Below are 25,368 nucleotides of genomic sequence, written 5' to 3'. Positions count from 1 at the left end.
TGCGAGCGCTCAGGAGTGTGACTAGAGAAATTACGTTGTCTAATTGCAGGAATGTTTCAATGCACTTTCCTCGACCATTTTTTTTTTTTTAAATAATAGTTTTGCCATCGCGTGCAAAAGGAGAAATAGAATAGGTGGTATTTCCTTCCTATTTTAAATGGATTAAAAATGTATATACATAAATAGATTTATTTTATTTATCAGTTTTGCACGTCAAATAGGTACACGAAAAATTCGAACCTCTAAAACACACTTTTAAATAAGTGATGACTAATAAAATTTACTCCAGTGTATCGTGTTAATTATAAAGAAAAAATGGAATACGAAGTAATAATGATTGGGATTTGTAACTTTGCTCACTTATTTGATTAATTCTAATCTATGAATCTTTTAGATCCGTGTTATATGAAAGCATGGAGTGTATTATTTCTCTAAAAGTAGGAATGTTTAAGATTTAAGTAAAATAATGGATAATTTATATAATTTTAACAATTTAAGCACACAAAATCTTATCATGTCATAATCTTGAGAATTTAAATGAAGTCTTGGATAATTTATCATCCTACTAATTTCATCAAGATCTTAGGGAATTTAATAAATAAAAGTAAAAGTTGCAAAGTATTTCCATAACGTCTAAGGCAACGATTTCGCCGCTTACTAAATACACCCCTATCGGAGATTCACGAGAATCGCCGGAAATGCACGATGTTCGCGGTGAAACGATGCTTTCGCGGAGGCATCGCGCTGTTTTGGGAACTTCTCAGGGCGACAAGGGTAAAGGACGGTGGGAGGGCGGGGAAGAGAACGGCAGAGATGAGAACGAGAGGGTTGGTGAACGGGAGCGCGCGAGAGGGTTGTTTTGTCGCCGGGATTGGTTATGAATAATCGGAGAGCACATTCGCGCGAAAAGATGGTTTTGGAGAAGTTGCGATGCTTTTGATGGTGAACGAAAGAAATGCAGCTCGGTTAAATACGTAAAACGTGAAATTATATAGAAACTTGACGAATATGTCCACACTGAGAAAAAAAATTGTTAATCTCAAGAAATATTTAGCCCGATACGTTCAACTAAACATTTTAGTTAGTTAACTAAACATTAGTTATTTCAACAATTTATTTAGTTTCTTTAATCAAGAATTAATTAATTTAAACTAATGTTTAGTTAACTAACTAAAATGTTTAATTGAACGTATCGGACTAAATATTTCTTGGGATTAACAAATGCAAAAAATCGCACATTTAAAAAAAAAGAAAGCTAAATTCTGACTTATTTGAGATGTTAACGCGAGATTTGCCATATTGTTAATTTTGCGCGTGAAAGGAATTAAACTAATCTGTCATCTATGATTCTAATTTCAGGAGATACCAATTTTTAATGCTCAACTGATTTTATCTTTTATTTTGTTACATACTGCATGTATAAGAAAGCTATCTGCTAATATTAATAAGTTAATTACTAAAAGTGTGATTAAGTTTATGTATCCGTTTATAAAATCATTGATGTATTTCATGTTAGTTATGAAAGCTTGATACACTCAAATATGCATTCAAATATAAGAAATAATATTCAGAGTAATATCAAAACGTTAATCGAATGCTTTAAAATTAAAACGCGTAAAATCTTGAAATTCGCATAAATTAAGTTTAATTTCTTGAAATGTAATGGAACTTTTTAATTTATGCGAACTTCAAGGCAATCTTGATTGTTACATATATTGTTACATATATAAAACCTTTATATAATAAATATATACTTCAATCTATACAAGTGCATTTTAATTGATCTATAATTTGCGTCAGAATTTGAAATAAAATTGTATTTAATTTTATTTTGTGTAATAAAAGAAACATTGGAAGAATCAGAATATAAATATACATATACAGCTACTCAGAAAACTGATAGAATGTATCATACAACGCAGTTATCTATAATTAATTGTTTCGAAAAAGACAACTAACATATAAATGAACAATTATGTATGATCTTGTTACCATCAGATATTTTCGTTCATGAATTTTTAAAAGAAATTCATAACAATGCTACGATTTGATCAGTTTCGCGAGTATTTGCATGTAAAATCAATAAAATACATATGTATCTAAAAAAATGTATGCTGCATATAAAATTATAAATAGAAATCCATTTTAAAATATGAAAAACGCGCCTTATAAATCGTGTAAAACATATCGCTTTCACGAACAAATACGAAAATACAATAAAAGAAGAAAAAAAGGATAAAAGTCACTTATTCGTTATCCAATTTAACACTGAATTTAACATCGATATGTGTATCTAAGTGTGCATGTGTGTGTGGGTGTACGCACGCTTAAATAATCAATTTAATTATTTCTTTTTCCATTTATTTTATTTTTTCTTTCTTTCAAAAAAACAATATGTTCCTATACTAATATAATGTAATAATATTGAGATACATATACGTATTGAATTTTTTCAATTGTTTATCAATTTAATATACTTTGTTGCATTGCTTTTTATCACGTTTCGAGATACAAAAGGTTCGAATAATACGTATTTCGAAAAGTTCGATTACATTATGATATTATGTTTTGCCGTGTTTGTAAACTAGGCACGATTGTAATGCAGAAAGTTTTAATTATATTTAGATGCTGTTATGCTTTTCTAAATAAAAGTTCCTTTTATATTCGCCTTATAATAAGTTGGAAAATATTGCACATCCTATCAATTTCGTAGAATATACTTAATTTCATTCCTTGAGCGCGCGCGCGCGTGTGTATGTGTATGTGTAAAATACTCAAAGCGACAAATTATATTGTGACTTTTACATAATATAAAATATAAAAATTATTAAATATAAAATTATACATATGTAACAATTATCCATATAGATATACATATATTTTATCGTATATAATAATAATAAATTACTAATTTACCTCAGTAGTTGCTCCGTCTGCATTATTTGACACCTTCGAGGCCTCCCTCTCCTCTATTGTTCCATCGTTGTTGCTCCTTTGTAACACTCACTACTCGGAGAAACACGATTAATTATAATCGCGCAGCACTCTACGACGCTCCCGCTATTAATTGTGACCGGCATTTTCTTACGATGCAATGTGAAGAAAGTACGAGTGCACGAAGGTACGATACAGCTCGACGGCTCGGAAAAAAGCGTAACAGTCAAATCTGAAACGAGAGTGAATCCGAAAATTATTAACCGACTTCACGTGCTACCTGCTACCTGTCACGACCATGGTGGAAGGAAAACAAAGAGTGTGCCATTCGTTTGCGCAGAGCTGCGTGCAGAAACATCACCCGAGTGCTAAAAATCCTACAGCATATGTTATTATATCTTACGGCATATGTTTTATATTTTTTTACTTCACATTAGAAGGACAAAGATAAACTCCTGAACTATAGTGCAGCCAGTTCAGCAATGACCCCTTGTTTTCCTTCCACCGTGGTCACGATTCACGATGCTACATCTATTGTTCTTAGTAGCGCTTTTTTATGTTGCACTTTCCGCACTTTGAATAACAAATACATTCTCGCGTTTCATTATCTCATATAAAAACCATTTAAAATTATGTTGGAATTTAAGGTAACAAAAGATCGTGAACATGAAACATAGACTCAGGTTGCTGCGTCGTGAAATAACGAAATCACTGAAAACGGGACAAATGCTTAAAGGTTAGTAGTGCCTATACATATATGTATATATGTATCTATAAGTATATACACAATCAGCAACAACGTAATATATTCTTATGCTGTCTTAAATTACACACTTCACTAAAACAGCTGGTCCGTGTTTTATTTGGACCACCCTTATAGAATTTTATTCGTAATTGAATGCCTTTCTATTTGTATATAGATAGAATTACGAATAAAGTTTTTGTCAGAAAAGTATAGATCGTCTGAAGCACGTATATAAATATAAGTGAATAAATATATACGAGCTTAAATGAAGATAAATGATCGCGGAACGCAAAAATATAGTCGTTGCTATGCAGACTGCTCGTGCGATGAATTCCGATCGAATAAATCTCGCGAGATACACGTTCAAGGAAATCACCGATATACAAACGACGAATTTATATTACGCGGCTGACAAATATAAAAAAAAAAAAAACAGAGTAATTTACGATTGTACTTACAATTAAAAGCGTCGCGACGTCATTCGTTCCGGAATCGGTCACGATTTCGTATAGCCGCGCAACGTTTCGTTAATGACCGGAAATTTAAAAACAGCCGACGCGACCGAATTCAAGTTAATGGTTAATGAGAACACATTTTTGAGCGCATATACGTGACGTGACAGACGTTTTGCTAACGAACGGTCGACATATGTCACTTCTATTTATTTCCAGACCATCCGATCCGGCGTCCGGCGATTGGTATGTGATATTCCCCTCAAACCGGAAGCGTCGCATGTCGGTATTAAATTACATTTAAATCAGTGAGAAAATTTATCATGCGCGAAACGCGAGGTACGTTCGAATTCGAGCATTTAAAAAATAGCTACCAACTGCCAAATTTCGCGAAAGAGTAGTTCCTATCCTTCATGGTGTCCATATTCTCAAATGAAATAAAATAATGATAGTGTTAAAAGCTCGTGAGCGTAAAGCATAATAGAGATAAAAAAAGGAAATAACGAGCGAGGACATTATATGTAATAATGTAACATTTATTAATTATGTAATAATGGAAAAAGAGGAACGTTTAACCCAGGAGCGCCTGGGGTGATTTTTACACCCCAGTATCAAAAAAATGAATAAAGCTCACGTCACAGTAATTTTAATGTGCTTCTTTCGTTTTCAAATATCTTTGGTTTTAAGTTTTTCCTTACTTTTTCTCAGAAAATATTGAATAAATTGTTTACATATTGTCCTCGAATACTAATAAATTAATCTCTAGAAGAAAAAAAATTGATTGAAAAAAATAGGTACATATATATTTCACAAAGTTTAGTATTACACATTCTATAATTAAACTAGGAATTAAAATTTTATTTAAATTATATTAAAATTCTTTTAAAATTCTATTAAATTCTACTAAGCTCCGTCTGAAATTAGTTAAATTTTTATTCGTAAAAAGTTCTTTCTTCTTAGTTGATTTATAACTGAAAAATTATTAACCTGGATATTTTTACTAAGAAAAGATTGACTTTTAACTTGGTTAGAAAATCAGTAAAATGATATTTAGCTTTTTTATATATATACAATATTCTGCAGATAAAGACTTCCATTAAAAAATTTAACAAAATTTAACAAAATTTCTTATATAATTTATATAAAAATTACATTCCATAAAGTCATAAATAATCTCAATTATTATATTATTTAAAAATAATATTCTATTTTTAAATAGAATATTACATGATAGATTTCTGGCGAGATTTTTTTAAACAAAAATATGCTAGAGAAGATAAAATGCTCATGTGATTATTTTCACGTTAAGGCAATAAATTTACGAAGACCGCCGGAACTTCGGTATTTTTAATAACTAGAGGCGCATGACATGTTTTCGCGATAAGAATGTAACCGTCGTCAATTACCACTATTTTCATCCAATATTTGCGCGCTACCTGGAATCTTCCCAAAACCGAAAGTCAGTGCTGTCTTTGTACGTAAAATGCCCCGATTCTTTCAAGTATTAAATATAATTATTACAAACGTATTATATAGATAAATAATAAAATGTGAATTGCTTATATAAATAAATAAAATATTCTTTATAATATGTATCTATAATATTTAAATTCTGAGAATTCTCTCTAGTTCTCGAAAAATGTAAATTAAAATTTGAGTCAAACTCAAAATTTATACTTAATCCTCGAAGCTTCGAATACGTAATCTTTTTAAAAGTTTTTGAAGCTTTGCCCTCCGAGCACTCTGAATGCTTGAAAACTTAAACTCTCGAGACGTCGTCGAGACGTATTCGAACTTGAGATTTTTTTTTAATTCGAGACGTTTGGTACGCAACGCGATTCTTATCATTTTCTCTTAAAGATCGTCGAGTTTGAACATTTAAATCTGTATAACGATAAATCGGTACTGACGTTCGTTTTTTATAGATCGCTACCAGTGTGCAAATAGACGTTTCGTCAAATGGGATTTACGGAATAAATTATCAAATCACATGACGCGTGATGACGCCATAAATAAGTCATATCCTTATCGGAATGTAAATGCGTTCACCTCTTTTCTTCCTCGTTGGAAACTGAGGATCTCGAACCTGCATGGGTCAGTGCAATTCTATCCGGACGCGTAATATGCGACTTACATCCTGCACATCTTGAGGAAAGATGTCCTGCACCAAGGATCCAGAGGTTCCCGCAGGCAGGAAAATCACTGTTTGGCCACAATGGCTGACTGCTTTCGCAAGTAAGTACACAGCTATTCAGTAAAATATTTTAATTAAAATTACGTGTGCATTTGGTAGGTAAAATTATTTTATTAATGTAGAATACAACGATAGCTTAATATTTTGTGTTAAATTAATTAATTCAAAATTAGACAGACGTTGTTGTTATTATTATTATTATCATTACTGTTACGTTCTGTTAGTTTTAATGTTAAAAGCAAAATCCAATTTTCTCGTTTAAAACTGTTAACTTTCGAGGAAAAAAAGCACATTATGTAAATATCACTTTTTCGTAAAAGCGCACGGAAAGAAGCGCACTGAAATTTGAATATTTAAATTAAATATTTGAAAATTTAGCTACATACAGATTTGAAAATAATTTTGTTGGACTGTCAAAATAATTACTATAGGGATGCTCAAACATGATAATAATACTAGCAAAAATTTGGCATTCTATCAACCAGCTTGAGCGTTCTATATAATTATTTTGATGACCCAATACAATTATTTTCAAATCTGTATCTAAATTTTTAAGTACTTCAGCAATTCTTTCCGTGAGCTGTTGTTACTATTATTCATTAATGACAGCTCAAACGCTTACGTCTCGTTTTTCCCCAACAGTCAGTCTAGAAACCATCGTTTCTGGTCTGGCCAACGGCTGGGCATCGCCATATTTAGCGCAATTAACATCAACGACAGCAGACGTTCCCTTGAAGCTGACCGACATCGAGGCATCTTGGATCGCGTCCCTTTTAAGCCTTGGTCGTGTAATTGGTGCGCTGCTCGGTGCTTTTTGTCAAGGTGAGGGACATCGTTTTGCTAAAGAAACATACACGTCCTCATAAGATTCATTAATCACAAGTTTAAAAAGATTTATCGAGATAAATTTCTTTAAATCGATCAAATCCGTCGTTTGAATTCTTTCTATTACACCCCAGCACAAGTCAACTATATGTTTGTATTAACATAATATATTATATATTTATAGGTCATAAATTATAATTATAATATGTCAATTAAAACGTAATATATATTTAACCGTGATTTCAACATTCTATAATTTATTTTACATGTTATTGACACATGAATAATAATGTCTTCCATTAAGTAAATCTCGTTCTTTTATCAGTGTGCAATATTCTATTCTTTCTACTTCTAATCTTAAAATATTATTAAATTATGGGATGTACTAAGAGAGAAAGAAATACAATTCTTTCTGTATTCACTTCTTTTTACATTGTCCAGTAAATTTTTCTCGATTTATCAATCGTTTGACCTCGACGCGGTTTGAATCTTCTTCCGATTGAAAACGAGCAACAATTTGCGACCTAAGAACAAGCCAACCACGACTCAGCAATAGTCGAAAATTCGAAGTAAATCTTTTATGTCTCAACAGTAAAAAATAAGATAGAAAATCAAGAAAAAGTGAAACTATTAAAAGTATTTGGAGCCACCCTACCCTCGGACTCACGTCCTTGAAACTCAGATATGAATCTTTATATCCTTGTATCGTATTAAACAATAAAATCCTTCTCAAAGACCTCAATCTATCTTGACCACGCAATTAAATAATTCTAATATTCCTGCAAAACTGTGAATAATAGACCCATATTTTTTTGAAACACCTCAGATTTTTACTGGACTCTTGAAATCCTCGAATCCTTTTCCCCAGACAATTAATCGTATCTTTGTTCTAACCCAAAGAAGCGTCTTCCTTTCTTCAATCACGCATTCTTCGCACAGAATGATTTATCGGCGCAACATAATGCGTAAACGAAAGTGAAAGACAACGTCTCTCGTCTTTTAAAGAGAGCCGCAGATCTGAGTTGTGGTGATCTTGTTCTCAGGATGACATGTCTCTAATACGTGCCACGACAATCCTTCAGAGTACACCGGGTTAAAGAAGGTGCTGCTGTTATCGGGCTTGCCGTTACTCTCTAGCTGGATCCTCAACATCTGCGCCACGTCAATCACGTGGCTCTACCTTTCCAGATTCTGCTCCGGAATCGGATCGGGCATCATGTGGCCCGCGGTATCCTTGTATCTCGGCGAGATCGCCAATCCTGCTATCCGAGGCTCCCTGGTAATTTAACTAATCCTTCCGTACGTGAAGCTTTATTTGGCTTTATTCTTTTTTTATTTATCTCTCATTTAATTACTTATTTAATCTCAAGATAATTGTATTGTCTGGAAATTCTTAAAAACTGGAAATTCTTTTGTACGATATCTATGATTACAACTTTTTTTTTAATCATCATTAATTCTTTGATAATGATACCAGTTTTCTTTTTTTTTTTTAATTACTTTTTTCTCGAAGTATAGTTTATTATTTTATCCTTTTGACAAACTTGGACTCTTTCTCCTTATTACTCTTTCTCCTTTCTCCGGATTATTTCTTAGATTATATATTGGATTCTTTTTCTATAATAAATTTACGCAATTTTTTATAAGTTCTTCAATTTTTTAAAAACTTTTTCTAAGAATTTTAGACATAAGAACGGATAAAATTTTAAATTGACGAAATTTGGAACGGATGTAACGAACACTATAATGTAATTCCGACTTCTTATTATCGATATATCAGGTTTCTATCATTAAAAACATTAAAGCACACGGCGGTGGAAACGAGGTCAGTCACGATCGCTATTCAGTTCGACTGAGATATCTTCAATATTTAAACTTCGTTATCTTCTCCCAAGACAATTAAAACAGATTACAAGGAGGACGGTAGAACGCGACAGATTGTGATTTAAGACATAATACTAATCATCAGCTATCACTTCTAAAGATTAAAACTATTGATATTGGTTTTTAAGTAAAGCTCAAGAAATCAAGATTGAAGAAATCATTAACTCTAAAATAATAACTAATAAAAATATCTCTCTGTATATTATTTGTCGATTATTTTTTATTTTTATATTATTCTTTATTATTTATATTCAATATTATTTATGTCTAATATTATTCAATTATTATATTCTAGTTACAAATAACAATTATATCTTTTGGAATCTGTTAAATAATCTGCCATGTAATAATATTATTAAATGTTAGGAGCAACTTTTCTCATACTTAATAAAATAACGACGCAATACTACAAATCAATGTTACAAAATATATCATAAAAAAATAATATCTTTTATAATATTATTATATAAGAATCCATAATATACATATAAAATATTTTTGGATCTTATAAAATAACATTAATAGTATAAAACACCGAGAGGGTGTATACATAACAATAACCACGTAAAAGTTAAATCTTCTGACATTAATCGCTCAATGTAACTATTATGATAAACACAAAAGTATTGATTTTTATTTCTCTCTTTTAACCTTTGATCTTCTATGTTGTTTTAATTAAACATTCTTATCAATAATCCACTTTGCAAGTTTACTAAACAACATGGCAAAGGCTTTGTCATCATAATACGCGTACCTTCAGATATCCTTGAACGTGAACATCGCATCAATGGGTATGTTCCTGGGCAATGCGATGGGCCCTTACATGTCCATGGAGATGTTCGGTTATGTGAGCCTCATACCGAATATCCTCTTCATGGTCCTCTTCAGCCTGATACCTGAGTCACCCTATCATTATGCTCTTCACGGCAATATCGACGAGGCCGAGGCATCTCTCAAGTGGTTCCGACGAGAGGCTGACGTCAAGGCCGAAATACAGGAGCTGCAGGACTTTGTCGACGGTGCCAGCACCAGCGTTTTAATGAAGCTCAAGGCCTTTCTGTTACCAGGTAACCCAGAAGCGAAATGAATTACTTGATTGTGCCTTTGATATAAAAATCGCTTTCTTAAAATCTCGAAGCGTTCACCATAAAGTTTTTATTCGAAAACATTTATTAAAAAACCTTTCTCCTCGTTAAAAATACCTTCATCACTTCACAGAACATCTTTTAAGTGAGAATTTAATCCTCGCGTCTGTTCCAGTAAATCTGAAGAACATCTTCATCATGCTCGGTTTAAATATCTTCGTTCAGGCAAGCTCGTTCAGCACAATAAACGCCTATACCGAGATCATCGTCGTCAGTACCAAAGTGAGCATCACCCCGTCGATCGTGGTAATGGCATTGTGTTTCGCCACGGTTGCCGCCGGCTTCATCACTATCTTGCTGGTGGACAGGTTCGGTCGGAAGAACCTCCTGATACTTTCCAGCATCGGCGTCACCGTTTCGTTCGCCGCACTCGGTCTTCACTTCCATCTTCTCTCTCTGAACTTCGACCCTGTAAGCCTGACATGGTTACCGATCGCGTCATTGCTGTCCTTCAATATATTCGTGTCCTGCGGTCTGTCCACGGTGCCCAGCACCCTCGTGGGCGAGATGTTCCCGGCGAATCTCAAGAATCTAGCGTCCCTTTGCATTTTTTCGAGCAACGCCCTGTTAACTTTCGCGTTCGTCAAGAGCTATCAGCCTTTCGTCAATTTGGCCGGAGAAACAATCGTCTTTTGGAGCTACGGGCTTTTCGTGCTCGGAGCGGTGCCCTACGTGCGGTACTTGATCCCCGAAACGACCGGCAAAAGCCTGCTGGAGATCCAGCAAGCCATAAAAAAATGAAGCGGCGCGATTTGTCGAAAAATCAGAACTATAATTTAAAAAAATTTACATTAATCCTGTTGTTGAACCTGAAAAAATCTAAAATTAAAACTTTAGGGTATAGAGCGAAAATTTAGATCTAAAATTTCGAAATGACCTCTGAGATCCAAATGTTCACAATTCTTAAATTGAAATGTTGATCTCTGTAATTTGGGTGATAATTTATAACCAAGTTTATGCAATAAACCCATGGTTTATTTATCTTGTAGGCTAATTAACTAATAATAATGAAACAAACATTTATGTATATGTTTTTAGAAATAAAAAATTTATTAAAAGTTTAAAAGTATTTATATTTTTAAATTAAATATTTTTAAAGCGCTTCTCTCTCAAGCGGTTCAAGCTTTTAAGTTTATCATCAAATTAACAAACGAGAAAATAAGGAAATTTAAATATTCAAATAGATTTTTAATTGTACAAATTATTAAATATTACAACGCGAAATATTCAGTATTTTATTTAATCGTACGAACAAATTAGATATGCAATCGTAAAATAAATTACTCTTTTACATTTCAATTTCAGAACGTAAAATAATATCTCCGAATATCTCTTATTAATTTTTTCTTTTTTTTTAATATTTAATATTTGTCAAATATGTTACATAAAAGATGCGTGTAATTTATAATTATATTTAAATTAACATTTTGAAGCACGTAAAATTAATATAAAAAAATCACATATTTATTAAAATATACTGGATATATTATCATTATCTTAGAATGTGTAAAGTATAATTATCGTAAATAAACTTATTGTTACAATGATAATAATATATTAAATATAATATCAATCTTTTTATGCTTTGCACACTTTAATTTATTTATATGTTAGCGTCATAAAAGTTTCTTTCATATATATATTAATTAATTTCTTATTTGTACATGTCGTTAATCTGTCTCGCTTAATAATAATAATAATAATAATTTTAATTAATAATGTTAACATTAACCGCGGTGGAATAAATTTTACTAATCACCAATCAAAAATCTTATAGCGTATAGATATAACGACATATGTGAGATAATCAATATTGTTCAACTGCCTCCGGAAACAAATGCAATTTTGTATTTCCTAAAAACTGATTCAGTTGCAACGGTATAACCTTGTAATTAATTTATTGCAATTATTGCATTTTAATTTATATAACGGTATGAGATTATTATCGGCTGCATTTACGAAATACCTTCAATATTCCTCAAACAGAAGATTATCAGATCGATTCTCACATGGTACGTATATCTTTACTAATGCAATTGCAATTATTTTATAATAGAAAATTATATATTTCAATCGTATAAAAAAACATTGCGTAAAGCGCGCGCGACACAGTAATCGCGCACAGAAAAGACGTACATTTAATGCGTATAATTCTCGTTTAGAACGCTAACTCTATATAATTATAATAGATTGTTCTTTTTAACCAAGATGTTTGATATAAGATAATTACAAGCTGAGCCGTTTTTTATTGCTTGCATTGTCGCTCGTTGTACACGCGGCTCGAGTGCGATGTTTAGCGTATTTGAAACACGCCATTGCGAAGTCCGTTAATTGCCGGTAAACACAACGAGAGCAATATCGCGCGCATTATCGAATAATCGCGCGCGACCTTGGCATTAGTTAATTTCATCTAATCGATTCGCTCGCCGCGCACGCATCACCAACCGAGTGCCGCGCCGATTGCCGCGGTTGCGCTTGGCCTTATCGCATGCGCGAATTGCACCGTTCTCGCGACGATAAGAAATCGTGTCATACATACAACGAAAAAAAAAGTATTCGCGACACTTCGAATTCAAACGCACGCCGTTCTGGCGCGCTGCTTGTGAAGATATTATGCTCGATTCACACCGGCTGCGTTCCGATATTCACTGTCAGTACTGAAAATCTATAGTGTACGTTACGTAAAATATAGATTTTCAGTACTTGCAGTGAATATCGGAACGCAGCCACCGCAATGGCTGCGCTTAGGGCAAAAAGCAGCTCGGGAAAAGCGCTTGATTCTTATTTTAGTATGGTTTGTGGTTTCTACTCTCTTTAGATTTTTAGATCTAGCGAGGAACTAAAAGCAAAAACCAATCATTTTGGAGAATCTCTGAACGTTTACTGAGCGATTTTTTCCATTGAACGTAGCTAATGCGCGGGCATCTGGATGTCCAATAGGAGTGCGCAGTTCCATAGAAACAAAATGACGTGTTTGTTAGATCGTTGAATGATTAGAAACATATACGTATTAAATTATCCAATTAGTTCGCCTGGTTCGCCTAATCCCGCAGCTTTGTCATTCGCGAATGCGAAATTTTGCTGAAGTACGACAAATAAAGTCGATGCAGAAATATAAAAACATTTCTATTCATATAATTATAATATATACTGTTATACAATTACTGGATTATAGATTTAAAGAATAGTATAAATATAACAAAATTATTATAATTGTAAACAATAAAATTAATTTCAAAATATTAAATACATGCAAGTTAAAGAATAAAGATGGCATAATATAAAATGATATAACAATTTGGTAAAAATACAGTTTATTTTTGCGCGGATTGATCAAAAACCTTTACATTTGGATATACTTATCGTTTGATTTTGTTATGATCGAGATATGCAGCCTGCTGGCAGTCCATAGGTCCATATACTTATGTAATCTGTAATCAAAGCAGGTGCATTATATTAATTTTGTGAGATTCACGAAACGCAGATTGTGTGTCGATCGATGCTGAAAATATTCCACAGTAATTTTCTTTTAAATTTTTCTTATCTCTAATTATTATTGTATCAATTATTGTATCTTTATCTTGGTGAACAATTAAAATTCTAATAATATTTTTATAATTTTTTTGTGTTTTAAATTTATGAAGATTTTAGAAAGATCTCTTAAACTTCTTCAGATTTTATAATTAAGTTTTCTTCGAAAATGAAAATATTATCTTAAAATATTTCAGAATTTACACTGCATATAAGAATAATGCTAGAAAAGATTCAGATTTTAGCATTTCTAAAAAGTGTTTTAATTAAGTTGTACAAAAAAATCTGAGAAATTTTTTAAAATATATTGTAAAATTATACAAAAATTGTGAAAAATTATGTGAAAAAAAATTCTAAAATTTTCAGCAATATGTCATCTCCAATTTAGTAATTAAGATTTAAATATCGTAAAGTATAAAAAATTGTGAGCTGAACACACCAAGAACACTGTCGGTTTTAAACCTAGCCTTAAAACCTGATGTTTCGCATTGTCCGCGAATTGTCTCGCGTAGAAATAACTCATTCACGAGCCACTGGAAGTTGCGGGACGACTGGATTCGTGGCAAAGAGCCAAACAATGAAACGAACGAGAGCGGCTACGAGGATTCAGCAGGGAAATAAAATCGAGAAGGATGAGAATGGCGAGGATACGATAACCAAAACCCGAACGCCGGTTTGTTTACATTTTGTGCATAGCTGTCAAGAATAAGGGCGATTGTATCAGTTCATTTCAACGGAGTAGATATAAATGAAATGAATATTTCTTCAAGAATAATAGCACTTTCCTTACTTTTTCTTGAACGTTATGAGTTGATTTTAATATTTTTAATATGACTACACTAAAAAAAAATCACTGGAGATAACTGGAACAACATATTAAATATTAAGTAAATTATGTAATGGAAATGTCATATTCATCTTTTGCATCAGCATTACTTTCTGTTAGACGGTGTCAGAAAGACCAAAACTGAACCTCAAGTCCTTACGAAATCAAAATACTAAAAATATATGCGATACAACAATGGATCAAGTTGTTGCGTCTTCTAAAAGATCCAAGGTTTCTCAGAGAGAGCCCAAAATGGAAACTCACGTTGAAAGTAAGTAAGATCAATCAGTCAATTGCAAATTATCTACTCTACTATTTTTATAAACACGCTCATCTGTAATATTCATATAGAAGAAAAGGAAGAAGAGGAGTTAAAACCAAACGCAAAACCCGGTAAAGGAAAACGAAGAGCAGTTGTGGACTTGCAGATGATGAAAGCAGAATTGAGTCAATTAGAGGATCCTCCTGTGACACCCTGGGAGAAGGAATTATCTTCTGGCAGATTGCAGTACGAGTTCTTCGATACTCCCTGTGAAGAGCTAGCGCAGCGGCTGTTGGGTTTGTAAAGAATTCAACTTCTCTCACAACAACACTATTCATTATATTAAAATTATCTTTTTATTTTTAAAGAATAATGTGGCAATTACTTGAAAGACATCCTATCGCTTCTTTTCTGTTTCGTACAAGCTGTATATTCGTTAATTTTGTATTTCTCCTACAGGAAAAGTACTTGTAAGGTATCTCGAGAACGGGACTGTCCTCAAGGGTAGGATCGTAGAGACCGAGGGATATTTAGGCGCGATTGACAAGGCGTCCATGACTTACCAGAACAAAGTTACGCCTCGCAACCTGCCGATGTACATGCCACCCGGGACTATTTACGTTTACATGACATACGGCATGTACCATTGCTTCAATATCTCTAGTCAAGGTGAGTACGGTAAAACTAATTTCTTTCATTATTTCTATTCTACGAAGAATTGAGATGAGTCTTCTTTTCACTTGTATGAAATGATAAAGACCATAAAAATAATATGAAAGCAAAGAACAAAGTTGTCCCCTAACTTATCAATAGCAATACAGGAAGAATGTAATAGATTTGTTTAGAGGGAAAATATCGCGTTTTTACAATTTTGAATTACATTTTTTATTTGAAAAGAGAATCGCCCATTGATGAATTACATTAAAAAATTACAATTTAGTATCACAATACTACTTATTTAATATTACAATACTAAATAACGTCTAAACGTTATTAGAGGGGAATGCGCATGTTTTGATCAAAGCGGTGGAACCGTTGGTCGGCCTCGAGTATATGGAATTGCTAAGAAATATGCGGCGCAAGGATAACGGAAGAGAAAAACAAATCGCGACACATGCAACGCGCCTAAAGCAACACGAGCTTTGCAATAATCCGTTCAAGATTTGCGACGCGTTTGCGATCGACCAGGACGCTTTCGACCGGAAGCTCGCTTATGCGTGTAATAATCTGTGGCTCGAGAGTCAACCCTTTGTAAGGTCTCCTACTATAGTAGCCATACCATCTGAAACCCCTAAATCGAACAATAATCGCGCCGTAAAGACGCGATATTATGTACTGGGAAGCGTCAGCGTCGACGAAAAAAATTCTGAATACGAGGAACACGCTTACATCGCAATAAGTTAAGCTTTATAAATATTAGACAAGTAAAAAACTTCTTACGTTCAAATCTGTACCTGCATGGCAAGTTTCAAATTTTTTCTCGTCTACGAAAATATATTTCTATTTAAGAAGTTAAGAATTTTTTAAAAATAGTTAAATTAAAAATTATAATTTATAAATTTTTAATTCCTTATATCATTTTACGACACATCACGAATCTAAAATCATATATTTTTAATCCCAGCGTGCGTGCTTAGCGGACTTCAAAATATAGAAGCTTAAGGTCGAAGCTAATCCTTGTTTTAGCTGAAGCTGAGATAGACTTTCATTGAATCCTTTAATCGTTGATATCTCTACACGACAAAAGAGCGTATTTTACAGTGCCATAGTTTCATAGAAATACCATATATTCTTGGATAGAAATATAGAAGAATTGATCCTTACATCCGCGTAGCTTCGAAAGATCTTCACCTCACTGTTAATAAGATCTTAGGTGTGGGATGTGCGGTGCTGCTGCGAGCCGTCGAGCCCCTAGAGGGTTTGGAGGGCATGGCTGATCAGCGTAAGATGAAGAGGAAAACCCGCACCGATCTTAAACCGCACGAGCTGTGCAACGGCCCCTCGAAGCTCTGCATGGCGTATCAGCTTAATAGAGAACATAACAGGTATTCTGTTTGTACATGGAAGGGTATGTGGATCGAGGACGATGGTGCACTGGAGGATATCAAGATCGTTAAGGCCGCCAGGATCGGAATCGACAGCTACGGTCCAGAATGGGCCAGCAAGCCTTTGCGCTTTTATGTTTATGGTAACACGTCCGTCAGCAAGAGAGACAAGAAGGCAGAGATGGAAATTCTTTAACTGCTCGAGGCTGATCGTTCTATCAAGTCCAATTTGCATGCTCCTACGTAAAAGAAAAAGAGTGATATTCTTATCGAGTGCATTTAAAAACATTCTTTATATAAATCTGAATCATAATAAATAAAGTAACAAATTAGTCATTCGAATGAGATACCAAATTATTGTTAGAGAACCACGAAGCACAAGCTTTTTCGTTTCTTTTTCAAGAGAAACGATTTATATCGCTCTATTTTCAATTTCTTTATGAATGATAAAATACTTTACTAATGATCTCTCCATTTAATATCCTGCTATAAAAAATTGATAGTTCAAAAAAACTTATGCCCGTTAATTATTTATTTATACAAATTATTGATAAAAATGTTGACAAAAATTGATAATTAATATTGATACGATTAAATTGAAGTAACAATTCTGCGAAGATTCGAAAAATTTGATTATGAAATTGTCATCAACAAATTATGTACTATAAAGCATCAACGTTGATTAAGATCTTAATGTTGTATACGTTTATTTTATACATTCAAATTGTATACATTTCTGGCATGTGAATAAATTATTCGATTTTGGCAATGAGTCGATTAAAGTAACTTATTACAATGATTGGATCTGTATTATGCGAATTAAGTTTGCTCTATATTAATCAATCTATACATATACATAAATATGATTTAAATTATATATAATTTAAATTATATATATATAGGATCTAAATTGTAATCCTAATAATTAGATCATAATAATTTCACTATTATGCGACCCAAAAGTCTTAAGCTGAAGTTCAATGTATTGTAATATTTTTTTATACATTTATCTTAAGAAACTTATAGCTATAAGAAAATTAATAAAAATTTGAAAAGTATTAAATCTCAAAAATTCAATGTTGAGATCATAATAATTAATTTATGACCAAGCTATGATTATCGTGTATATATGTATATGTGTATATACGTATAATACAGGGCGTAATTAATCTCTTCTCAAAATAAAAGAGAAAAAAATAAGCGTGCTTCTATCACATTTTCAGCGAGGAAACCTCATCACGTCCATTCCTTCATCACGCGTTCGTAATCCTCTTCCTCAATAAATGGCTTGTCTATCGATCTGTAAATCAATCATTACACATTGATTCATTAGAATCCAAAATTATTTTTAAACTATAGAATTTTATATAATGTTCGGATTCTAAAAAATATTTAAATTTTATTTAAAATTTTACAATTAAAACTCTCCTTAACTGTTGAACCATTTATCAAACTTACTCTATCATAAGCTCTCCGCAGTAGAGGCATTCCGAGGCGACCAGCTCGTCGATATCGGCCTTGATTTGGTCCCTCGTCGACAACGACACGGAGATCGTCGAAGTGGTGTCTTCGGGCCGGTTCGAGATAGCCGTGAGTTGTCGCTGAAGATCCGCCAGTTTCGTCCTCTGGTCCATAGACAGCATCGGCGTTAACGCCGCTACTAAACAGTCACTGTGAAATTTATGACCGCAGGGAAATACGTAGAAGGGTCTCAGCAACAGTTGCACGTCGCATGTATTACACGTGTCCCGCGCATGCACGAAGGTGCATCTGAAAATAAACGTAAATCATAATTAAATCGAGAACAGAAAATGTGTATGATATTGTAATAAGCAACCATTTTTGGAGTACGATACATTATATTTAATGAATTTTCGATAAACCTAACATATCCTAATTTTGTTATTTTATTTTTATATTAGATTAAATTTAGATGAAGCAAATCGTTACTTTATTTATTGTTGCGTAATTTTTCACGAGCGTAAAATGATGCACAGAAATAATAAATCTTTAATGTACAACTGATGTAAAGAGCAGATCTTCACAAGCGCAAGTTAAGTACATAAGCGCAATGTTAAAGAATGCAATATTAAAAATATTGGTACAATGCTTTATCAATACCTGGTTCTGAAAGCTTGAATGTCCTTCCGTATTAGTTCTGCTGCTTTCGTGGCTTCCTGCATCTCTTCCTTAAGATCTTGAATATGCTGGTTATATTCCTGAACAAAATTTAACAAAAGTTGTTGTTTATAAATAATTACTTTTTTCGAATCTAATAATTTTTTATATCTATATAATTATAAAAAGATCATTAAAAGGAGATAAAATATAAAATTAGATATCTAGGACCGGGAGAAAATTCAGTTTGAAATCTGATCATAAATTCAAAAACAGATGTAGTCTGTACCTGCAGGGAATTGCAAATAGCTTCCTTGAAATGATCGATCGTGACGAAATCAGAGAAAAAGGGCAGAATATCTTCTATCCTAACTAAATCGCAGTGTTGCAAAAACTCCATTGCTTGCTGTATGTCGTCTTTTTCTCGCACCACGTGCTCCGCTGCACATACATGTATAACAGTAAAAACATATTCAAAAATAAATTTAATAATAAGTTATAAGCACAAGTTTGAAATTACAATAAGTCTGGTCGTATATACAGCATTTCTAATCGTATCAAGATGATTGTTGATTAAAAAATTGTCTTGAAATTACCTATCTTCAACCATAGTTTCTTCCTCAACTCGTCATCATGATCAGATGGCATAGCGGCGATTTGCTTAGCGAGATCTACGCTGATCGTGAGCGCGAGATCCACGGCGGTGGTCCAGAGACCGAGCAAAGCCGACAATTGCACGCAGGCTTCCGTCAAGCCTACCTCCTGACACAAACGCAACGCGTAATGCACGTCATAGTGCACCATGCTGATATCCTGACCTAGAAATAATAGCAACAGGTTATTCCGTTTCAAACGAAGTTACAATAAGTCAATAAACCAATTCATAACTAAAGTAAGTTGATTCTCCATAAAAAAAGGCCACGAGATGTTTACCTTGAGAGCTTATATATCGCATCACTTCGCCCTGCTTGTAACGCGCATACAAGGATAGAAGGAAGTTGTGAATTGCTTGCTCCTGCGAGCCCTGCTTATACACGCAAAACTCCAAATATTTAATAATTTCTTTTGCCTGTAAAAAATAAAAAATTGTCAATGAAGCTGCTTACGCAGTTAGAGAAAATAGTGTAGTTCCAGATATCAATATTACTTTTTAATGTAAATTTTAATTAATAACCAACTGTTATTCTTAATTTAGTAATTATCATTATATCGATACGTGTAAAATAAGAGTTATAATATGCTCTCTCTTTCTTCCTTACGTGTTTCTCGTCACTGTTGCACGAGACCAAAGCTGGCAGAAGCTTCGCCGGCTTCAGTGACGATCCTTGCGAGATCAAAACGGCCACCGTGGGCCGTGGCAGCTCTTGTAATAATATCCCGGCGAATTGATAGAAGAGGTCCTTATTGTTTTGACTCTTGAGTACCCCGAGTGCCTCCAAGTAGTTATTCTTGTACAAGTGCTGACGAATCACCTCCTCGTAGTTGCAGTGCATTATTGTCAGACATATTAGATTGTCTTTATCACCATGACTGGCCATCAAGTCGTATATCGTGCTACGGTTTCTCCTGATACATTCCTGCATCCAAAGCTCTAGTTACCGTTTTTCAAGGTGATATTAAATTTAGTATAAATCGATTTAATTCGATAATTGAAAAAAGAGCACAAAAATGCAATACCTAAATACTGGAATGATTCTTAATTATAATTCTAAAATATCAATACTTCAAGAGATAAATTTAGAATTGTAAATAACAAAAATGTCAAACATAGTAAAAAATATATACAATATCAGAAAAAATTATTTAAAGTATTTTAATTATATTTATAATTAATTATATAATTAAAGAACATTTTTTTAGAGATGCCTAATTTATATTTATATATCTTTTTCTTCTTCTTTCGAATTCCATATTTACTCATGAAATATAATTAAGAAGCACCCTGTACATCCTTTTTTTTTCAATCCACCCTTATTCTCTCAAAGTACCTCGACTTTGGGAATGGTGAGAAAGCTGTCAAACTGTTTCTGCAGTTCCGTGTACTGCGAATCGTGAAGGTAGGACGTGTTGCTGCTGCGCAGAGCTCCCATTTGATTCATAAACAGTTCCGTCACCCAAATGACAATCATTGTTATCTGCGTCTTGTCTTGCGTCTTCAAACCGTCGAGTTTCTTGAGACAAATAATCATTTTAAAATAAATAACTATTGATTGCGATTTTGGAATTAAATAAAAATATTAAAAAATTTTGAAAATATGAAACGTTTATACAAAAATATGAAAGTAAGAAAAAATTGGAATGGAATTATATTATAGCAATTGCATTTCAATATATGTATAACTAAAATAATAAATGTTTTCCACAGTATTACCTGACTTTGTAATTATTGTAATTAATTAATGTAAATGTTCATTAATTTTTGCGTAAAATAAGACAACTGCTAAATAATAAAATCGCTAGATAATTCTTATCGTTTACCTTGCGCAGAAACGTTTTCAGGGCTTCAATTTGCCACTCCTGCAGAAACTTCAAGGAGACCTCCTCGAAAGACGAGTGAGTATCAGCGTATATTAGCGCGCTCTTCTCGTATCTGCAAAATTATATTCAAGATATTACAACCAAACCAAATAAAAGTAGATAAAACTTGAAAAAAAAAAACTGTTTTATATACACATTCATATATACGCAAACGCACAAACTTACTCTTTATTCTTGAAGAGCATTTCCGCCTGTTTCACGAGCACTTGATCGATGTGCGCCGGGTTGTCTCTGCAATACTGCTTAGCCAGTTCAAACTCACCCTTATCGACGTATACCTGAATGAAAGATCATTGTTATTGTCAGATCAAAATTATTACATTCTTATTCGCTTTACCTGCCAAACGTTCCTATCTTCCTTCGTTACTTTGTACTTGAAAACAGCTCGCTCACTATAAGCCCAAATCGACCTCGTTGCCGGATCCTTGGTGATGCCAATTAATTTGCCGACTGCCTAAACATCATTAAATCATACTTGCATAACATATGTATATTTAATATCTCGCGAGAAAGTTTTACCATTACACGAACTCTATAAAATCGAGCTCTATTGAATTAATTATATTTATATTAATTACAATTGCAACACATTCTCTCTCAACTCTCTCATTCTCAGTGTACTGTAATTATGCAACTCGTGCGATCGCGTAAGAGTCACGGCGGTCTCGCGCTGCGCGTGTACTTGGCGCGAGACACTACCGTGTCTCTTGATAACTGATCATCCTAATAATGATAAAGAATTGTTGAAAAATGCACATACGTCATTGTAAACGTCTTCGAATATCAATTCCTGATTTAGAAGCGATATGCCCTTCACGTGATCCGGATACAACAGCAACGCATGGAATTCCGTCAGTACAAAAGACAACGGCACCGAAGTGGTTTGCGGAACGTTACTACCCATGAGACTTGTTTCCGGGCACGTCAACATCCGTTGATTCACCAGTACGTATTTCGCGTCCGGTTTCGCGTCCACCTAAAACCGATCATCATGCACTCTTCATCCGGATCAATGGTTCTCAACGCGAGCCAATGAACTCCAGGGAGAGGTCGTCCCACATTTCTAAGCAATCATGCGTAAAAAGAACAACACATTAGGAAATTGCAAAGTTTATGAGTGAGCTATCCGAGCTTCCCTATTTCCGTGAATAGCGGAGGAATAACAAGTCTTGAAGATAAATGAAGTACAGAAGAGAAAGCAACAAGAGATTGAGAAACGCACGTTTAGATTTACATGTGATATTAACACTTAGATATTTAAAGTAAAACAGAAATATGACAGTATATAATATATCAAGAGACACGGTAGTATAATTATACCTGAGCGTACAGAATACCAGCTTCCGTCAGCCATCCAAATGACTTTGGCAAGACGCCTAGGAATGGATAGTAAAATTGCATCTTCGAATATGGCAAAGAATTTATTACTTCGTTAAAGGTCTCTGTAAACATATAAAACATATATTCATTCAAACGTGCTGTATGTACCACCGTTTCTTAATTTCCTCAGATCGCAGAACACTGAGCACGTCTCCTCTTCCTTTTCTATTTTGCTTTACACGCTTCTATAAGCGAATATTTAAAAAATAAATGCACAATAAACGAAGCAAATCGATATATTTAGATTTATACTTGAATTTAGATATTTAATTATAATAAATATAAATACTGGTCTTTACAGAATTACTTCAGAGTTGTTTGAGGATCTGAACATTTAAGGAATATTGAAAATCCAAAATCAAGAACATATTTTATTTTATTTCTCTCTTACCTTGCGCGTTTAGATATCTATAGAATACTTGTTGCAAGAGAGGCTTCTCTTCGGGATTGCCAACGGCACCAATGTACTGGTAAATGCGCATAAGGGTGGTCACGATAATCACATATTTATCCGAATTAGGAATTTTGTGAAATTCTATTCCAGTGATCGGAGGCTTGCTATTCTTTCCAATGTCAAACACCTAAAATCATGTTTATAGCATCAAAAATATTTCACACTATTTCAGGTAGAATATTTGGATGATATCTAAACAATGATTAAAAATATAAATAATTAGAAAATATTAATCCCTTTTATTTCAATCATACAAGATCACTGTATAAATTTCTAACTAGTTTTTACCTTTCATAAAAATACAAAAATAACTTTTAGCGTTTATTGCTTTCTTTCACGACCAAAAAATGATAATGCCAATAGAAAATATTTCCTAATTACTTATTTCTTGTGAAATCTGAATCTAATTAAATCTTGTGAAATCTGAATTTATCGTACCTATATAAATTATATTTATGTAAAAATACATATTATATAAATATATTTAAAAAAACATACAAACTTACCAATCCTCCCGCCTCTTTTGAACCATAAAGAGGCAGATAATTCGGAAGCTTTGTTAAAAATGAATAATGTAATGGTGAAAGGGTGTTAGTAGCAGATAAATGAAATGATGGCCCTACTAGCGTGTAAGCAATTAATACCTGACGCCAGTACTGCTCCAAACTCGTGTTAAAAAGCTTGTCATTCTCCAAGCCGATCTCCGTTTCGAAAATCAGGCCCTTGGAAGTGCCTAGTAGAATGGGACCCGAGCTCGTTTCCGAAGCATTAGAAAAGTTCCAGCCCACCGCGGTGATCTCGTGACCCTTGAACTTGCCAGCTTGCTTGAGCTTCGCCGTCTTCCTATGCAAGTAGAATAATTCCGGCGGCGGGTTGTCCCCGTGTCTCGGCACCAAAGTTATCAGCAGGTGATGACCCAAAGGGTCCAAAAACAAGCCGGATATTTTCATGCTCAACGCATACTTGGATATGTCGATTTCTGCAAGTGAAAACTTGATGTTCTATCAACGAAGAATTAACTTTCAAGTAAATACGCAATGTATATATAATTTAACGTCTACTTGATATGATGAAACGTAATATAAAACTTGCATTTATAACCTTCTTATTAAAGACTTATACAATTTATTAATATCTATATATAATTTATCAATAAAAAAATCAACTTTTACGTATCTATAAGCCGAACAATATTTGCAAGAAAAATTTTATCATTCACATATTGCTACTACTAAAATAATGCAAGTGGCTGTGCCTGATTTACCTTCAGTTTTGTCAGGTTGTTTCATGTCGATGCGTAGCAAAATGTTGTTAGCCATAGCAATCACAATTGCGTTACTGCTGACAGCTAAGTGAAGAATTTTATCTGACGGCAGAAAGTTGACCTTCTGCTTAGTGAATATGGGCCCGTCATCTTGCAGCTTCATTTGAATAAATCCAGCTGTGCTCTGTAAAATAATGTTACAATGTTGTTGAGTGACTATCTTTATCTATTTCGTTAATTGACGTCTAGCAACGGACGTACGATATCAGGACGAATTGGCGGTGCCGGCACTTGCTTGGAACGCTGAGAAGCTTGCTCGTACTGGTCAAACATCGACGTCATCTTGATCGCTGAGTAAATCTGTGCACACATACGTACATTTACATTAAAACCACGTTATTGAAAATATTAAAAATATAACAACAAACAGGACATTTTCTATTCAATGTTTACATCTATGATAAAATCCAAATTTGCAAAAAAACAATATAAATCTCAATGGATTCAAATTAATAACAAAATAAATATTGTAGATTCTCTGATACAAGAAAGTGACATTGTTTCACTTGCCGATTCAATCTCGAGGTAAATAACGCATAGGGAAGAGGTTTATAAGTCTAAAAATTCTTGCGTCTCCTAAACAAGTCCGATTGACCGTCTTACGCCATCGTAAAAGTCTTCGAAAGATGGATAGATTTCACGCACGTGGCATCGAGGGGAGATGCCAAATTTTTCACGGCAAACAAATATTGAACAATATCAGCTGATCGC

General features: G+C 33.5%; 4 protein-coding genes across 9 annotated transcripts in view; 2 read left to right on the top strand and 2 right to left on the bottom strand.

Annotated features, from left to right (window-relative positions):
- Nucleotides 1-3,157, bottom strand: part of Rho-5 (rhomboid-5) — a 93,100-nt gene extending 89,943 nt beyond the window's left edge. Inside the window, exon 1 of the mRNA XM_071794011.1 lies at nucleotides 2,917-3,157. The gene's annotated coding sequence lies outside the window, so the exon portion shown is untranslated. The remainder of the gene's footprint in view (nucleotides 1-2,916) is intronic.
- Nucleotides 3,158-6,138: 2,981 nt separating this feature from the next.
- On the top strand, nucleotides 6,139-11,191 carry LOC139822367 (facilitated trehalose transporter Tret1). The gene is made up of 5 exons (XM_071794015.1): nucleotides 6,139-6,366; nucleotides 6,968-7,147; nucleotides 8,233-8,429; nucleotides 9,795-10,101; nucleotides 10,295-11,191. The coding sequence occupies exons 1-5, from the start codon at nucleotides 6,288-6,290 to the stop codon at nucleotides 10,918-10,920; spliced, it is 1,389 nt and encodes a 462-aa protein (XP_071650116.1). The 5' UTR covers nucleotides 6,139-6,287; the 3' UTR covers nucleotides 10,921-11,191.
- Nucleotides 11,192-13,582: 2,391 nt separating this feature from the next.
- Nucleotides 13,583-17,185, top strand: LOC139822437 (putative 3-methyladenine DNA glycosylase). Of its 3 annotated transcripts, XM_071794137.1 has the most exons (6): nucleotides 13,583-13,697; nucleotides 14,223-14,383; nucleotides 14,657-14,807; nucleotides 14,888-15,094; nucleotides 15,258-15,467; nucleotides 15,796-16,807. In XM_071794137.1, the coding sequence occupies exons 1-6, from the start codon at nucleotides 13,679-13,681 to the stop codon at nucleotides 16,200-16,202; spliced, it is 1,155 nt and encodes a 384-aa protein (XP_071650238.1). In that variant the 5' UTR covers nucleotides 13,583-13,678; the 3' UTR covers nucleotides 16,203-16,807. The 3 variants fall into 3 exon arrangements, with proteins under 3 accessions (XP_071650238.1, XP_071650237.1, XP_071650239.1); XM_071794136.1 differs by lacking the exon at nucleotides 13,583-13,697 and having other exon boundaries at nucleotides 14,059-14,383; XM_071794138.1 differs by lacking the exon at nucleotides 13,583-13,697 and having other exon boundaries at nucleotides 14,071-14,383; nucleotides 16,672-17,185.
- A 340-nt stretch (nucleotides 17,186-17,525) lies between these two features.
- On the bottom strand, nucleotides 17,526-25,364 carry Dor (vacuolar protein sorting-associated protein 18 dor). Of its 4 annotated transcripts, XM_071794133.1 has the most exons (19): nucleotides 25,168-25,323; nucleotides 24,859-24,957; nucleotides 24,598-24,781; nucleotides 23,978-24,312; nucleotides 23,840-23,887; nucleotides 23,271-23,460; nucleotides 22,820-22,941; nucleotides 22,260-22,475; nucleotides 21,837-21,953; nucleotides 21,665-21,777; nucleotides 21,440-21,551; nucleotides 20,950-21,132; nucleotides 20,221-20,538; nucleotides 19,895-20,030; nucleotides 19,558-19,779; nucleotides 19,251-19,402; nucleotides 18,965-19,062; nucleotides 18,302-18,613; nucleotides 17,526-18,143 (listed from the first exon to the last, which is right to left on the bottom strand). In XM_071794133.1, the coding sequence occupies exons 2-19, from the start codon at nucleotides 24,937-24,939 to the stop codon at nucleotides 18,080-18,082; spliced, it is 3,003 nt and encodes a 1,000-aa protein (XP_071650234.1). In that variant the 5' UTR covers nucleotides 24,940-24,957; nucleotides 25,168-25,323; the 3' UTR covers nucleotides 17,526-18,079. The 4 variants fall into 4 exon arrangements, with proteins under 4 accessions (XP_071650234.1, XP_071650233.1, XP_071650232.1 ...); XM_071794132.1 differs by having other exon boundaries at nucleotides 23,840-24,312; nucleotides 25,261-25,364; XM_071794131.1 differs by having other exon boundaries at nucleotides 23,840-24,312.
- Nucleotides 25,365-25,368: the final 4 nt, after the last annotated feature.

This window comes from Temnothorax longispinosus, chromosome 11, assembly GCF_030848805.1.
Source record: "Temnothorax longispinosus isolate EJ_2023e chromosome 11, Tlon_JGU_v1, whole genome shotgun sequence".
Classification (NCBI taxonomy): Eukaryota; Metazoa; Arthropoda; class Insecta; order Hymenoptera; family Formicidae; genus Temnothorax; species Temnothorax longispinosus.
This window is presented reverse-complemented; position numbering and strand designations above follow the sequence as displayed.

What these genes read in the sequence shown, in the direction of transcription:
- LOC139822367 (XM_071794015.1), top strand. Translation starts at nt 6,288, where the DNA reads ATGTCCTGCACCAAGGATCCAGAGGTTCCCGCAGGCAGGAAAATCACT. An exon ending in ATGGCTGACTGCTTTCGCAA is followed by an intron (nt 6,367 to 6,967) that starts GTAAGTACACAG and finishes TTTCCCCAACAG; the next exon opens with TCAGTCTAGAAACCATCGTT. An exon ending in GCTCGGTGCTTTTTGTCAAG is followed by an intron (nt 7,148 to 8,232) that starts GTGAGGGACATC and finishes ACAATCCTTCAG; the next exon opens with AGTACACCGGGTTAAAGAAG.
- LOC139822437 (XM_071794136.1), top strand. Translation starts at nt 14,189, where the DNA reads ATGTTTCGCATTGTCCGCGAATTGTCTCGCGTAGAAATAACTCATTCA. An exon ending in AATGGAAACTCACGTTGAAA is followed by an intron (nt 14,808 to 14,887) that starts GTAAGTAAGATC and finishes ATATTCATATAG; the next exon opens with AAGAAAAGGAAGAAGAGGAG. An exon ending in CTTCAATATCTCTAGTCAAG is followed by an intron (nt 15,468 to 15,795) that starts GTGAGTACGGTA and finishes AAACGTTATTAG; the next exon opens with AGGGGAATGCGCATGTTTTG.
- Dor (XM_071794132.1), bottom strand. Translation starts at nt 24,939, where the DNA reads ATGACGTCGATGTTTGACCAGTACGAGCAAGCTTCTCAGCGTTCCAAG. An exon ending in ATGCTCTTCAAGAATAAAGA is followed by an intron (nt 21,552 to 21,664) that starts GTAAGTTTGTGC and finishes ATAATTTTGCAG; the next exon opens with ATACGAGAAGAGCGCGCTAA. An exon ending in ATTCAAGCTTTCAGAACCAG is followed by an intron (nt 18,614 to 18,964) that starts GTATTGATAAAG and finishes GTTTATTTTCAG; the next exon opens with ATGCACCTTCGTGCATGCGC.